Source organism: Melospiza melodia, chromosome 1 (genome assembly GCF_035770615.1).
Source record: "Melospiza melodia melodia isolate bMelMel2 chromosome 1, bMelMel2.pri, whole genome shotgun sequence".
NCBI classification, from domain to species: domain Eukaryota; kingdom Metazoa; phylum Chordata; class Aves; order Passeriformes; family Passerellidae; genus Melospiza; species Melospiza melodia.
The window spans coordinates 16,412,331-16,426,857 of record NC_086194.1 but is presented as its reverse complement, the minus strand read 5'-3'; the positions used below and the strand labels follow the sequence as shown (position 1 = coordinate 16,426,857).

Sequence of the window (14,527 nt, the reverse complement as noted above, 5' to 3'; positions counted from 1 at the left end):
ACAATTAAGATAGACATTCATCTTCTTGAAACTCCTGGTCCTTGCTCTGAGGTCTAGCTCTGCCTTCATTTTTTTCTACTGTATTTACAAATGCCTGTCAGACCTGGAGCTCGGTGTAATGTGGCAGAGTGCTGCCTATTTAAATAGCTGAGGCTCCAGTCTGTTACAGTGTGTATAGGCTTTCCTGCCTTGAATTGACGGCCTTGGCTCTGGCATTTGGCTCTGAAATATGCGACTCAGAAAACAGAGCTGGAGCAATAAATATTGACTAATACAAAGTAATGTATCTCTGGAGAGTTTCTTTATCTGCATCAAAAGCTTTTAGGGCTGCTGTTGTGAAGGGGCTGCTGACAATAGATTTGCAAGAATGTAGAGCAGTCTCACATGGCCTTGCCAAGCACGCAGGGTTTTACTGTTGGGTGAAAGTCTTCCAAGCGTTAGGATAAGTCCTCCAAGGAGCTGGTGTTTGTGTTCAGATTCATGGACAGCCTGTCTTGCATGTGCAAATACAAGCCTGAGACTCTTGCTTAGGCAATAAGCTCTTATTCAAAAGAGGCTCTGGTTTCACTGGCAAACATGACTGTTTCTCTCCATGTCCTGTATCCAAACTATAGCTTTCTGTAAGAAATGTTACTTGAACTGTATGTTCTGTCCTGCTGCAATGATGCTCGAGTTCTAGCGTGGCCATGTCCAGTGTCTGCTCTCCTCCCCCCCACACACATTATGCTATGACAGGACGTAACTAACGGTTTCTCACGCTTGGGATCTAAAGCAAATTCCTAACATTTGCCATTCCTTATCTCTAGACACCTGGTAACTCCGATCTGATAGGTGGTGCTTGACTTTTTAGGTACCGTTTATAAATCCTGACATGTAACACCTTTCCATGGATCTTGCAGAAGGTGATGGCTGCATACTGGATGATAACTCCTGTGTGCAGGATGTGCCTGGGGGTGGATGCTGATGTGAGCCCCGGTGTACCCACGCTGCTCCTGCTCCTGTAGCAGCTGCCTCCTCCTGTACCTCCACCCGTTGCTCTTTCTCCCTGACCTGGCAGGGGTCCGAGAGGTTCCTCGCTGTCCCTGCTAGGGCTGGCTCTGCCGGCAGAGGGCAAGAGGTGCCCGCGCTGAGCCGGGAGCGCCGCCCGCCCCGCCGGGCTCCGGCCGCCTCGGCCGCTCTCAGCCCGCGCCGGCCCCGGCTGCCTCCATCTGCAGGAGGGTTCGATAGACCTGCCCCTATTGGTGTGGGTACGCTTCTTGAACCCTCCCTGGCCCCTATTGGTGTGGGTACGCTTCTTGAACCCTCCCTGGCCCCCCGGCTCTGTGCCCGAGGAGCCCAAGGCGAGGGCGCAGCCGAACGCGTCCAGTGCGGACGCCTCGCCTAAAGCCGGTGTGAGCTCCGCTCCGAGAGCAGCGACCGTGCCGGCCGGACACAGGGACAGAGACACCGAACCACCCGCACCGTGCCCCGGCAGAGCCCAGGGCCGGTGGAGCTGCTCTCCAGCATCCCCTCCCTCCTCCCGGGAGTCGCACCCCACACCGGGTGCGGTGGCAGAGGGGGAATCTGCAGGGAAGGGCTTGTTAAAAATATGTTAGAAACTGTTGTAAAATAGTTGATAGATCGAAGGTTAAGGGGCTGGGGCTGAGCCTGTCCTGCCTCGGGACAGGACGGCGTTTGGCGTGACTTTCACCGCACAGCGACAATAAACACACCGAGAACTTCACAGACACGGGAGTGAAAAGGAGGGAAAGGGGGCCCTGGGACCCTGGCAGCAGGCATGTCCGGAGTGACTGTCCCAAAAGCAGCAGCACGGGAGACAGGCCTGTGCCGGGAGCAGCGGGAGCCGGCCGGGCTGGAGCGGGGCCAGTGCGGGGCTGGAGCGGGGTCGGTGCGGGGCTGGAGCGGGGCTGGAGCGGGGTTGGAGTGGCGCTGGTGCGGGGCTGGAGCGGGGCTGGAGCGGGGCTGCGGGGCTGGAGTGGGACTGGAGGGGGGCAGCGGGGCTGGAGCGGGGCTGGAGCGGGGCTGGAGCGGGGCTGGAGCGGGGCTGCGGGGCTGGAGCGGGGCTGGAGCGGGGTTGGAGTGGCGCTGGTGCGGGGCTGGAGCGGGGCTGGAGCGGGGCTGCGGGGCTGGAGCGGGGCTGCGGGGCCGGGCTGGGCCGCCCGGGGCCGGCCGGGCTGGGCCGTCTCCTTCATGTGCGTCTCACTTTGTATTGAGTGATGTTAAGCAGGGCTGGAGCTGGCGCCTCGGCCTCATTACCTTCAATTACAATAATTGTTGCCTCTCTCCAGTGTTTTGCATTTCTCCCTGGGGGAAATCTCTCTGCTGCTTCTTTTCCAGTCTTGCTCCAGCTTTCTCCTATCGATTGGATCGCTCTGGCCCCGATTCTAGGAGCCATGCCTCCAGGAGGATAAATGCAAATCGCCCTATTGATTGGGAGGAGTTGGAGTGCAGCTCGCTTGGGGGAGGGAGGATTAGTTTTAAATGAAAAAAAAAAAAAAAAAAAAAAAAAAGTAAAGTGATGAGCATGGCAGGAAATGCTTCACTTTCTGGGCCTCTTAAGTAGTGTCCCTTTATCATGTCCTGTGTCTGAGGGGGATGCAGATTGGTGCCATCTGGATAATATTTCACGTACATGGAGAGGTGGATCCTGCGACATAGACACTAGTCTGGTTTCTGACTTATTTTAGGTGAACGTGTATCACTGATCATCTCTGGAACGCAGCTCCCCTCCTCCAGTTTGGAGGTAACTGGGTTTCACTGGGACACGCTAATTGCTGCTGGAAATGAGCAGGGAGTAATGTGCAGGCTCTACCCACCTCCTTGGACTGCCCCAGTTACAGGGATAAAGCTCCCTGGGAGTTATTAACCTTGAGGGAACCTGCTCAGCAGCCTGTTTGTCACTGGGGAGCGGCTGGAGGAGCCAGCCTTTGGGATCTGCATAGCCTTAGATCCTGAAATGGCTACTTGCTCCAGGAAATCCATGGCCAGACCCTGAAGTGGGAAGCCAAAAAAATTGCACAGTCACATTATGTTCCCTGCCCCCTGGCCTTCATGCCAAGCTAAGCTAGCTTAAGCTTTAATTATTTTTTTAAAGGCAATAATCAGCATAAACAAATGTAATTCAGTAGAATTAACTTTTGTGTATCATATCCCAAATGCTAGCAAAGCAACTCAAAAAACAATGGTTGTTTGTTGGCTAGTGTTTAGCATTTAACAAAAAACCCCAAACTACTCTGATTAATGCTTCTCCAAAGATGCTTTAAACAGTCCCAATGCTTTTAACTTCACATCATTTCCAAATGAGAAGCTCCCAGCTGAATCATAATTGCAAGGTGCAAAAGGGAATGGATATGGTGTGCAAATGTTGCTTTTGACACCAATTTGAAATTACTCCAAAGCAGCAGTACTAACCTTTCCTTGCTAGTGCAGCGAGGCACTGATGTGGCAGTACTGACAAGTGCTGGTGTGGGCATGCAGATCCAGCAGTATGCAAATCCTCATCTCCCTGAGGAATGTGGGTCTCCCCAGGACAGGGCTGCAGCCATGCCTTGACTAGAGAGGTGATGGTAGAAACAATTTACAAATTGCAGCTCTAACAAATTTTCATTTTTTCCTATTTTTTTTCTTTTTTTTTTTGGGGGGGCGGGGGGGGTGTGCATGCATTGTTGAAAGGTTCAAACAAGTATATAACAAACAAACAATAATACTGTGAAAACACGGGGGTTTTGCTAGAAATGGACAGAAAGGTTACATCCAATCATTTCGGGGAAATGGTGGTGAGCTGCCAGCATGCCATGAAAGTTTATAGAGAGGTGAGGAATTAATGATAATGTTCAAAGCTGTCAGATGAAAGAAATATCTTTGATTCCAAACTGTTACCTATATCAGGGGCACCTGCAGGCTGAAGCTGTAGCTTTGTTTTGCAGACAGGCTGCTGTGGTGGCACATAAACAGTAGGCAGTAGCAGCAGGTACAGGCATCAATGCCAATTCATGTGAAAAAGAGAAAGAGACTATATGAAAGAAGCAAAACAATGGGAGGAAGTTGAATTTTCTAAAGCTCAGTTCCCATAGCCAGAGAAGAGCTTTTCTCTTGTTCAGAGTTCTGTACTTAGAAAATGCTGCCAGGCTGACCTCTGTCTTGGCTTGTTTTATTTTCCTCCTTGATGCAGGAAAGGCCCAAACTCCTCATGGCAGCCATCCTCTCATGCCTGTGCTGGGACTCTCAGGCACATGGAGATTCTGGAGCAGGTGATGGATGTGATTTGGCATTTCACTGGAGGGACTGCACCCTGACATTTGGAAGGAGACTCTTGCATGGTGGGGAATAGTAAGTCTGTTCTGGAATGAGATTGTAGAGGAGAGCAGGTGCTGTCCTGAGCTGTTACTTGCCTGATAGGAGAAATCCTGGTGTGGAATAGACCACAAATTGGTTTAGAAGGACTTGTCAGTTCTAAAGTCCTCCTCCCAGAAACTTGGCTCTGCAGCTATTGCCTTGTGAAAGAATTGAACCAGCGTTAGTGTGGCCTGCAAAGACTGATTGGATGGATCTCTTATTTTAGCTGGCAATTTCTTCTTAAAGACAAAATTCTGCATCTGTGACAGAGCTTTGAGCTGATGCAGAGAACGTGCTCCTGTGAGACGCTGCCCAAAGCAGTCCCTTTCCCTGAGGTGCCCAGAGGCTGATTTTGCAACCAGGTCCTTCTGTTCGCGTTGGCTTCAAAGGTACCTGGTGGGAGGGAGCAGCCCTGTGCTCTGCAGGCTCTGCAGTCCGCTCCAGTGGAGGCTCCAGGCTGCTCTCCCATGGCTGCTGCAGACACGTAATGCAGCCTCGGGCTCCTGACGCTTTCCTTGATGGTTCCTTGTAGTCATTATCCCACATTCCTTCTGGTTGCAGAACATGTTGTTATTATTGCTTCGCGCTGGGTCTGTCTCCTGTCCCTTTTTTACAGGCCAATCTGGCCCTGTTAGCTCTTGTCTCTAAAACAAAAGCAAATTAGCACTGCAGAAGCTGAATTATCTTGTTTATGTTGTAGTCTGTCAGAGGACCCCACACAAACCTTGCATGTCTCTCTGAGCAGTGTACCAGAGAGTGAAGAGACACAGTAAATCGGTAAAACACTGACACTCTGACTCGATCCACAGGTTTACAAAAGACTCTTTAATTGCTTTGAAGACTGGGTAGTGATCCCTGCTGTCCCTCCCTCACTTTTGGTACTTCATGCACACTTGTAGCATACAGAATTAGAAAATTTTTTACAGTAAATTGTACTTCACAATTCAAACTTGACAGCTGTCAATGAAATTTGCTGTTCAAAACTGATCTCAAGCACATTGCCCTCTGGTTAGTCTGTCTGTGCTGCCTTGGCCAGGATGTTTATAATATTCAGGGAGTCTCTCATGTTACTTAGAGCAGTAATGTGGCTCCATGAATAAAAGCCATTTCCAGTCTGTCGGTACTGCATGTAACAAATGAGATCTGTTAAATGCGCTTGTCACCGTTGATAGGAGCAGGAGAAGCAGAACTGCACATGTTGCTGTAATGATTCTAGGTTATAATGAATGATATTTCGTATATTTGCAAATGAGTGTCTGATAGCCGGTGCCAGACTGGGAGATATGAGTTGGCTGTTCTTGCTGTTTTTGTAATTTCAAAACAGAAACAAGAATTAGCAAATTACTTTGTGGTGGGGTGCAAATATGTCTTAACATAAGTGTAAAGACTGTGCAGCACACGTGTATCTATCGTATACATATGCAAATCACAAAACTCACAGTAAAACCATTATACCGTGTGATGGCATCAGCAGTAATTAGCCAGAGATCCAGTCTGTTCTCCTCTGCCAAAGTAAACTGGAGTTATCTCAATCTCAGATTTCATATTTCCTCCTTTCTCTTTCAGGGAGGAATGTCTCCAACATGAGGTATTATGTCCCCTATTGAAAATGTCTTTAAAGACTCACAAAAAATTTAAAATGAAAGTTCTCAAGTATTTTTTTTATTATTGTCTACACATTATCCAGCAGCTTTAATACTACTAGTGGACCCAAATATGTAAAGCATTTTGCCCATAAATGGGAAACAGCCTGTACTGTAGAAATCAAGGCTTATAAAACGTAATGAACAAAGAAAGAAGAAAACTAAGTTAGCAAAGAAATTTTAATTAAGGGGCAAATTTTTTCAGGACCAGCACGTGAAGGAAAATTGTCCAAGTTGAACAGGACCCACAGGAGTTGTATCGGAGCTCAGTGGTAGAACACCAGCTCAGCTCGTGCTTCCATCCCCACCAGCTGTTCTTGGAAAGGAAACACTGGAAGGAGAATAGTTACAGCAGGGTACATTCGCTAGCAGCTCTGTGCCACGGGCCTGCCCTTGCTGCGCGGCTGTGACAGCAGCGGGTGAGACCGTGCGGGGCTGAGTGCGAGGTGAGGTGCAGGAGCCCCCGAGCCGCGGGGCGAACCCCGGGCCGGGACACCGGGATGGACAGCCCGGCCGCACCGCGCTTCCAGCCGGCGGCTGCGGCTCCGCGCTGCGCCAAGCCCGGCCGCAGGGTTCCCAAAACCTTGGGGAAAAAGCCCCGGCTGCAGTGGAACCGCCGCTGTTCCCGCTCGGGAAACAACTCCGCACCCTCGTGCGGGACAGGCAGGGCTGGGGCAGCGCCGGGACAGCGGCCGCGGGCGGGAGGGCTCGGACACCGCGAGCTCCGCTCCGGCGCTGCCGGTCACCGGGCTGAGGACAGTCCGTCCGTCCGTCTTTCCGTCCGTCCATCCATCCATCCATCCATCCATCCATCCATCCATCCATCCATCCATCCATCCATCCATCGCGGCTCCGCCGAGCTCGCAGTCTCATCACAATGTTTTTTAGTGGAATCCCGCGCTGCTGCCTCCGTAGGGAATTATCTCGGGGACCCGGCGGCGCCCGTTCCCTGGCCCCCAGAGAGCCCCGAACCTAAGGCAGCGAGCGAGGGCGCTCGGTGCCGCCAGCGGCCGCTCTCCCGGCAGGTCTCCGGGACTCCCGGCGCTCAGAGCCCATCGCCGAGCGCAGAGCCCGCCCCGCTCCCGGCCCCGCTCCCGGCCCCGCTCCCGGCCCCGCTCCCGGCCCCGCTCCCGGCCCCGCTCCCGGCCCCGCTCCCGGCCCCGCTCCCGGCCCCGCTCCCGGCCCCGCTCCCGGCCCCGCTCCCGGCCCGCCCGGTGCCGGTGCCGCCGCCCGGGGGCGCCGCGGGAGGGGCTCGGGCCGCGCCGCGGGGCTGGGGGCGGGGCGGAGAGAGTCCCCGCCCACTCCAGGCAGGCGCAGCCAATGGGGAGGCGGGGCGGGGCAGGGGGAGAGGCGGGGCGCGGCTCAGTGGCGCCCGGCGCCGGCCGTATTTACGGGGCGGGCGCCGCCGCCGCCTCCGTGTCAGTGAGACAGCGCCCGCCGGGCACCGCCAGCGCGCCGCCGCCGCTGCTCCTGCTGCTGCTCCTGCAGCCGCGGCGAAACTGCGAGGGAAAGGCGGAGAGCCGCGGCCGTCCCCCTGGCCCGCCGCTGCCGCAGCAGCGGTGGCCGCACCGCGGCTCTGCCCGCGGACGAGCGGCTCTTCGGCGCTCCGGCGGGGCAGGGGCGGGCGACGGCGGCTCGGCCGTGCCTGCGCTGTGGGCTGTGGCGAGCGGCGCCGGGTAAATGGATCGCCATTCCAGCTACATCTTCATCTGGCTGCAACTGGAGCTGTGCGCCATGGCCGTCCTGCTCACCAAAGGTGAGGGCTGCGGCGGGGCGCCTGCGGGGGCCGTGCCGGAGGGAGCGGAGTGCCCGGGGACTGCTGCCCGAGAACCGCCGGGCCCGGCGCTGTGTCGGGAGCCCGCGCCGAGCGGTGCTGGCGGAGGAGCCGCCGGGCCGGTGCCTCCCGTCTCTGTGTCCCTCCCCGCCCACCTGGCCGCCGGTGCCGGGCTGTCACGGCCCCGCCGTGTCCCGGCGAGGCAGCCGCGCCCGGCGCTGTCCCCGCCCGCGGGGAGCTGAGGGCTATGGGGGCGCTGGGGGCTGTGGGCTCTGTGGGGGCTCTGTGCTCTGTGAACTCTGGGGGCTCTGTGGGGGCTCTGTGCTCTGTGGGGACTGTGAACTCTGGGGGCTCTGGGGCTGTGTGGGGGCTCTGGGGGCTGTGCTCTGTGGGGGCTCTGGGGGCTGTGGTCTGTGGTCTGGCCGCCCGGGGAGCGCCCTCGGGGGCAGAGGCGACCCGCTGGCTGCCGGTAATCGTCGTACTCCGGGGAGGAGGGTAAAGGATAAGTTAGCGTGGTGGTGATGTGCGACGGTATTTATTTATTTTGGAAGTAAGGCTGTAATTAACCCTAAATAACAGCCTTGCAGCGTGCAGGGGGGAGCCTGCTGGCCCCATCAAAGCGGCAGAACAGGGAGTGACTGAGTGATGTGAAGTCGCAGATACTGAAACTATGTGCCTGATAATGGTATAATTAGGGGATCACAGACTTCTGGCTGCTGTTGACTTCAAAAGCTTTAAGAGAAGCCTGCAGTCTCTCCTGTAGCCATCTTGACTAAAAGCAGACATTTTTCTTTAATAGCTACATACAGTAACAAGAAAGAGGAGGGAACAGAAGGGCATTGTTCACTGTTTCAAAATACTAAATACCCTTTCTGGCCTTTTGCATAGCACAGGAAGAAACTTTATGAATTGACAGAAATACAGTAATACAAAGTCCATTTTGTTTCACTGAAAACGTGGCTTTAATTAAAAAGCAGTTGAATTAACCTGATGACTAGCCTGTCAGATTTTGTTTGTAAGATTGTCTTGAGGCAATAAAATATAGATTTTTGAACGTGATTGTATAAGCAGTTGAAATGAAAGTATGTGTATTGTTTCTCTTTATTTCCGTACCGTGCTGAGACTCATGAAAGAACTGTCAGCTCTGGTACTGTGCCATGTTTGCATCTTAAATTTAACAGTGCAGAAATTATGAGAACTATTTTTTTCAGAGGGGCAGGGGGGAGACCTCATATAGAATGCTTAGAAAATTATTGAGTCTTTTTTTCTGTAACATGCTGGATGAGAGTGAGTGTGAATTCATGAAAAATTAGGTTAGTTGGTCTGAAACCCCAAGGGAATTGGACTGGAGACAGTGAGACACTCCATCATTTGGCTTCTATTAAGCAGAGTTATTAACGAGCAGCGGGAACTTCAAGGCCTTGAGGCTGCAGTAGCATTTTGGGGAAACTATTAAGGTAGCCTGACGAGAGGAAGGTAACTTGTTTGGGATGATTTTTTTAACGTCTTGCAGAACAGTTGGGGTTTTGTTTTTTTTAGATATAGGTAGTAGGTAACATCATGAGAAGGGGTGACAGCAGAAACGCCTGTCGATTGATTTTTTTGCAGTGCAGACTGTAGGAGGAAGACATCTGACTGTTCAGTCAGCTTTGAAAGCCTCGGTGCTACTGTGGTGGCAAGTTCAGTAGGCACACCAGAAGTAGTTTTAAGTCCATTTTGGAGACCTCTTCCAAGGATGTCTCCAGAATCTGGCTTCCTCTTAAACCTTGGCTCGATGGCACACTGAATTATGTTTGAGTTGTAACTTGCCTGGAAAGAGTAAGTTTTTGCTTCAGCACTGGACATGTTTAATTCATACCAGAGCAGTTTAGAGAGCACAACATGAAGAATTTTATGAAGGGAACTTTTTTTATCGCTTCCTTCAGAAATTTTTGAGGTTTCCTGATATTTTTCGTAGAGCCGGTAGAGGATTTTCAGTCTTAAGTGTTTCCTCTTTTCTACTGCATATTGGATTGCACGTGAAAGTGGGGAGAGGCAACGGGGAGCCTTTAGCCTTGCAGTTTCACTAGATTAAAAACCTTCACATTTGAGTTGAGGCTCATTGTCTCTGGTGAGCAGAATAATTATAAACTGGAACTTTTTTGTTCTATAATATTAAAAAGTCATTTTTCATGAAGATCTAGTTAAAGATTTTCTCTTTCTCTAGAAATTTAGAAATAGTTGCGCAGTTTCACACAGTAAAACCTTCCTGACAGAGAGACTTAGATGGTAATGGTTCTAGCTAATAGCTTTATAAGGTGTTAGTTAAGCCTTTTAAATTTTGGGGCAGTATTGAGAGGTAATAAACAATTCAGCAGTTCTGAGTTTGTCTTTTTCATTTGTCACGTAAATATTTAAGCTTGGTATTTTTGTTATGTGCTTATGTGCAATTAAAAGAAACGTTATTTTATAAAAATAGAATACTGTTCCTGGAGTAATGGTTAAAAACATAGATGTGACTTTCTTCCAGGACTGAAAGTGTGTGTTGCTTTTAGAACTGGTATTTCACTTTAAATGTGGTTCAAGGCAACTGCTGACAGCGAGTGGAAGTAGCTATAAAATGGTCTTGTTAGTTATTTACCTTGGAAAAAAAAAAAAAGCCACTGTGATCTTCCCCCCCTCCACCCAAGCCCTCCCCAGTCCCTGATTCAGTGAAATGCTCTCCCTTTAATTCAAAGGACTGTAGTACTAGTCATTAAAGCAAGTGCCCCAAGGCGTTTACAAGGATCAAGGTTTCAACCTGTACAGTGATGGGAAGGGAGCAACCCCAGCTCTTGTGGCTCTATAGCCTAAAGAAGTACCTCAAAACTGGCACTGAGTTTGTGTGATGCATGTGGCTAATAAGCATATATAGTGAGGTGTCCTTAGAGGACCAAATTCTTACCTTTCTTGCCCAATTTTTGTTTTTTAGGTGAAATCAGATGCTACTGTGATGCTGCACACTGTGTTGCAACTGGCTATATGTGCAAATCTGAGCTTAGTGCCTGCTTCTCCAGACTGCTTGATCCTCAGAATACACATTCCCCACTTACTCATGGCTGCTTGGACTCTATTGCAAGCACTGCTGAGATCTGCCAAGCCAAACAAGCACAAAACCACTCTGGCACCACCACCACGTCCACGTTGGAATGCTGCCATGAAGATATGTGCAATTACAGAGGACTGCACGATGTTTTGTCTCCTTCCAGGGGTGATGCTTCAGGTAGGGCAATAAAGCTTCAGTGAAACCCCTCTTCTGGCCATCAGGCCAGCTACAGTCAAAACCTTGTGCATCTGCTGTTATTGATGTAGTTGTTGATTTAAGTAGAGACACCAGAGGGAGAAGCAGGTGGCTGGATGCAGGAGAATATCTCAGCCAGTTAGGTTTTTTTGTCTGTATTAATATTGGAAGTTTCTCTTGCCATCTTGAAATTATGTCTAAGAGTGGCAGTGGTGTTCCTAGTTAAACTGGCTATTGGGGTAAGAAATTCTATGTTATAAGCAGACTTAGAAACTAATTTTTTTCTTTACAGGAGTATTTTCTGTAGATATTGCAGTGTGTAGCAGTTGCTCCTTAAACTTGAAAGTGTGTGATTTAAGGGAGGTGCTTATAAATAAATCAGTGTATATATAAATCCTGAAATAAGCTTCACATCTTTCCCCTTTGCAGGACAAGGGAGCAGATATCAACACGACAGCAGCAGGAATCTCATCACCAAGGTGCAGGAATTGACTTCTTCAAAAGAGTTATGGTTCAGGGCAGCTGTAATTGCTGTTCCAATAGCTGGTGGGCTCATCTTGGTGCTCCTCATCATGCTGGCCTTGAGGATGCTCAGGAGTGAAAACAAGAGACTGCAAGATCAGCGACAGCAAATGCTCTCTCGTTTGCACTACAGTTTTCATGGACATCATTCGAAAAAAGGGCAGGTGGCAAAATTGGACTTGGAATGCATGGTGCCTGTGACTGGTCACGAGAACTGCTGCATGACCTGTGATAAAATGAGACATTCAGACCTCAGCAATGATAAAATTCTTTCACTAGTCCACTGGGGAATGTACAGCGGACATGGGAAGCTGGAATTTGTATGACCAATTATTTTTTAATCTGAGCTAAACTTACTCTCTGGACTCTTGAAGGCCTTTGGGTTCTGCTGGACAGGAGCACTTTATCTTAAAACAAAAACTCTCATAAATCATCTTTGAGAAACAAAGGACCTCTGCAAACAGAATCTTGGATATTTCTTCTGAAGGATTCCAAAAGTTGTCTTATTTGCACAGAGTAAAATACACTCAAATGTATTGTTTGCTTCAGAATTGTGAAAGCAAAAGTTAGAAGTTGTAAACACTGTCACCAGGGTTATCTGAACTGTAGGGAGCTGAGAACTGAGTTATTATAATAAACTGTATGCAAGCTCCTATGTTTCCTGACTTATTGTAAAGATTTTTTAAAATATATATATTTTCTCTGAAACTTGCTTGTGATTTCTGTTTTGGAAAATGGGTTTTCTCGTGGATGACAGTAGAAAACAAATCAAGGTGTGTGTGGTAATGCCATGCATAACAATTAGATTCTGAAAGCACATTCTTTTCCTACTCTGCGAAGGACTTTAGGTGGTTATTTGAGAACGAAGGTGGCAGCTTTGTTTTATACTTCAAGTAGCAGTGAACCCACATCCTTGGTTCTTGGCTGTTGCATTTTGTTCATAACCTCAGTGAATTCTTTCAGGGCTTTGTGTGATAACTTTCTTCCTCTGTTAATGAAGAAAGACTTCCTCTGTGCAAAATGTGTGAGAAAGATATGAAGAATTAGGAGTCACTGGTTTTCCTCCCTTGTCTCACAGTTCTTGTTTCTATGATCTGTTTTCCTTTTGTACCTTTTACACCCAAACTTTTCTTTGGGGAGGAGAGGGAAACCCCAAAACCGCACTGTCTATTAGGTTTGGTGGTTTGTTTTTTTTCTGTTTATAACCCCTCTGGGCACAATGGAAAGCATCTGCCTTGCTCTTCTATCATGTAACTAAGTATCATATGCTCCTAGTTTTGTGTGGGACTGAAGAAACAACATTGTACTTTAATCTTTGGTTCCTCCTTTATGTTGTTCTTGCATAGGTGGCTTTTCTTCCTGGCCAATATTTGTGCACTTAGTTGCTTCTTACTCCTTCTGCTAGTTGGCAGCACTTTATCATTCATTTATTCAATGCTTAGTTGCTGAAAACACACAACCTCTGGATTATTCAAGGAATTTATTGTATTTATTTTTCTTGCTATATTAGACTTTGCAATAATTAAAGTATACTTGCTTAAAAGGCTGAAGCCACATCATGGTCAAAGAAGCATCCAAAATGCTGCCTCAGAAGACAAAACCTGGCACCAGTCTAGTATTCATCTATGTTTTAAGAAGCCCTGGAAGTGCTTCTGTCTCCGGTTCTGACTGTGTAGTTGAGGTGCTCCTGTTGCCCGCAGTGAGAAGGGGATGGCACACACGGGGTTACATCAGCCTTGCAGCAGTGCTCTGATCCTGTGCTGTGGTAGATTGCTTTGGGGTGTGCAGGCTGAAATGCAGAGGGATGTGAGCAAGGAAAGCTGCCCCTCTAAAGTCACAGGCTCACGTTCCTGAAAGCACACTTAAACGATGTGGTAGGGTTCTTGATGGAGATAAGGTGGGCACTTGGCTGTGCAAAGGGAGGTACTGAAATTGCAAATTTACCTCTACAGTTGAACACTCATGTAGGGCAAGTGCAGTGAGAGCCTTGGGAATGCCAGGGTCCCACTGTGCCCATGTTTGTAATATTAAAGTGCATTTTAGAAGGATTAGTTTCATCTGCGTACCTCAAGCTGCTGACCCTTCTTACTACTTCAGTGTGCCTGGAGAGTTGCTTTTAAGGCAGAGAATCAGATCTGATTTTTACCTCTTTGTGCTGCTGAAGTTTAAGAAATTACGTGGCCACAACTTCTCTTGGAATCTGGCCTGTGGTCTTCTGGCTGACCTTTCCAAGTGCTGCTTTCCTATAAGAGCTCTGCCCTTCCTTTGCACTGATCTGAAAATCTAGGGCAGTTGTCTGCTCTGCCAAGTGTATTTTTTTTGGGAATGGCTGACTGGGAACTTGATGCTGGAAGAGACAAACCTGAAATACCGTCTGTGGCTGCACCAGTAGTTACGGTGACTAGACAAGTTAGAAAATCTAATGGCTAAACCTTTTAAGTGCCTTCTCCAGCAATCAGAGGGAGCATATTGTATAGTCATTTAAGCATCCTGTGACCTTCACTACTCATTTGCTGCTGATTTGAATACATAAGGGCCTATTTATGCTTGCCATTAAAAGGCTAGTAAGACCAGGATGCTCTAATTGGCCCCTTGCTGTGGAGATGTTTTAAAGAAGAGCTTGTTTGCCATCCCCTGCAGTCATGGCAGCAGGGCCACAGAGCGCTGGGGCTGGGGTTAGCAGCTGCCGTCTCCTGGGGCTCTGTTACCTGCTGCGGCACTTAGAGTTTACGTGGTAGCTGATATGGCTTAGGAGTTCCTGGGCTATGAGTTTTCTAAGCTTTCTTCTAAGAAGAAAATTACCTCTATCCCAACCAAAACCTGGACAGTATGAAATCTGGATTTCCAATTTATTTTTAAGCCTTTATACTCAGGAAGTTGTGTTATGAGCTCTGGTAGTCTGTGTGGCAGCAGCTATGTGAGTTATGGAATGAGCCCCAAATCTTTTCACTGAAACCACTGCCTGCAGAGTCCAAAGGGCGTTGGAGGCAGCAG

At 49.3% G+C, this 14,527-nt stretch overlaps 1 protein-coding gene across 1 annotated transcript; it reads left to right on the top strand.

The window, feature by feature from the left end:
• The first annotated feature begins 7,607 nt into the window (after nucleotides 1–7,607).
• Nucleotides 7,608–12,241, top strand: BAMBI (BMP and activin membrane bound inhibitor). The gene is made up of 3 exons (XM_063149197.1): nucleotides 7,608–7,734; nucleotides 10,703–10,993; nucleotides 11,441–12,241. Exons 1-3 carry the CDS (start codon nucleotides 7,659–7,661, stop codon nucleotides 11,857–11,859), a joined length of 786 nt encoding a protein of 261 aa, XP_063005267.1. The 5' UTR covers nucleotides 7,608–7,658; the 3' UTR covers nucleotides 11,860–12,241.
• The last annotated feature ends 2,286 nt before the right edge of the window (nucleotides 12,242–14,527 follow it).

Bases quoted from the DNA above. Each gene is read 5' to 3' on its own strand.
- BAMBI (XM_063149197.1), top strand. From the start codon at position 7,659: ATGGATCGCCATTCCAGCTACATCTTCATCTGGCTGCAACTGGAGCTG. The intron at 7,735-10,702 runs GTGAGGGCTGCG...TTTGTTTTTTAG, and splicing joins GGCCGTCCTGCTCACCAAAG to GTGAAATCAGATGCTACTGT. The intron at 10,994-11,440 runs GTAGGGCAATAA...TCCCCTTTGCAG, and splicing joins TTCCAGGGGTGATGCTTCAG to GACAAGGGAGCAGATATCAA.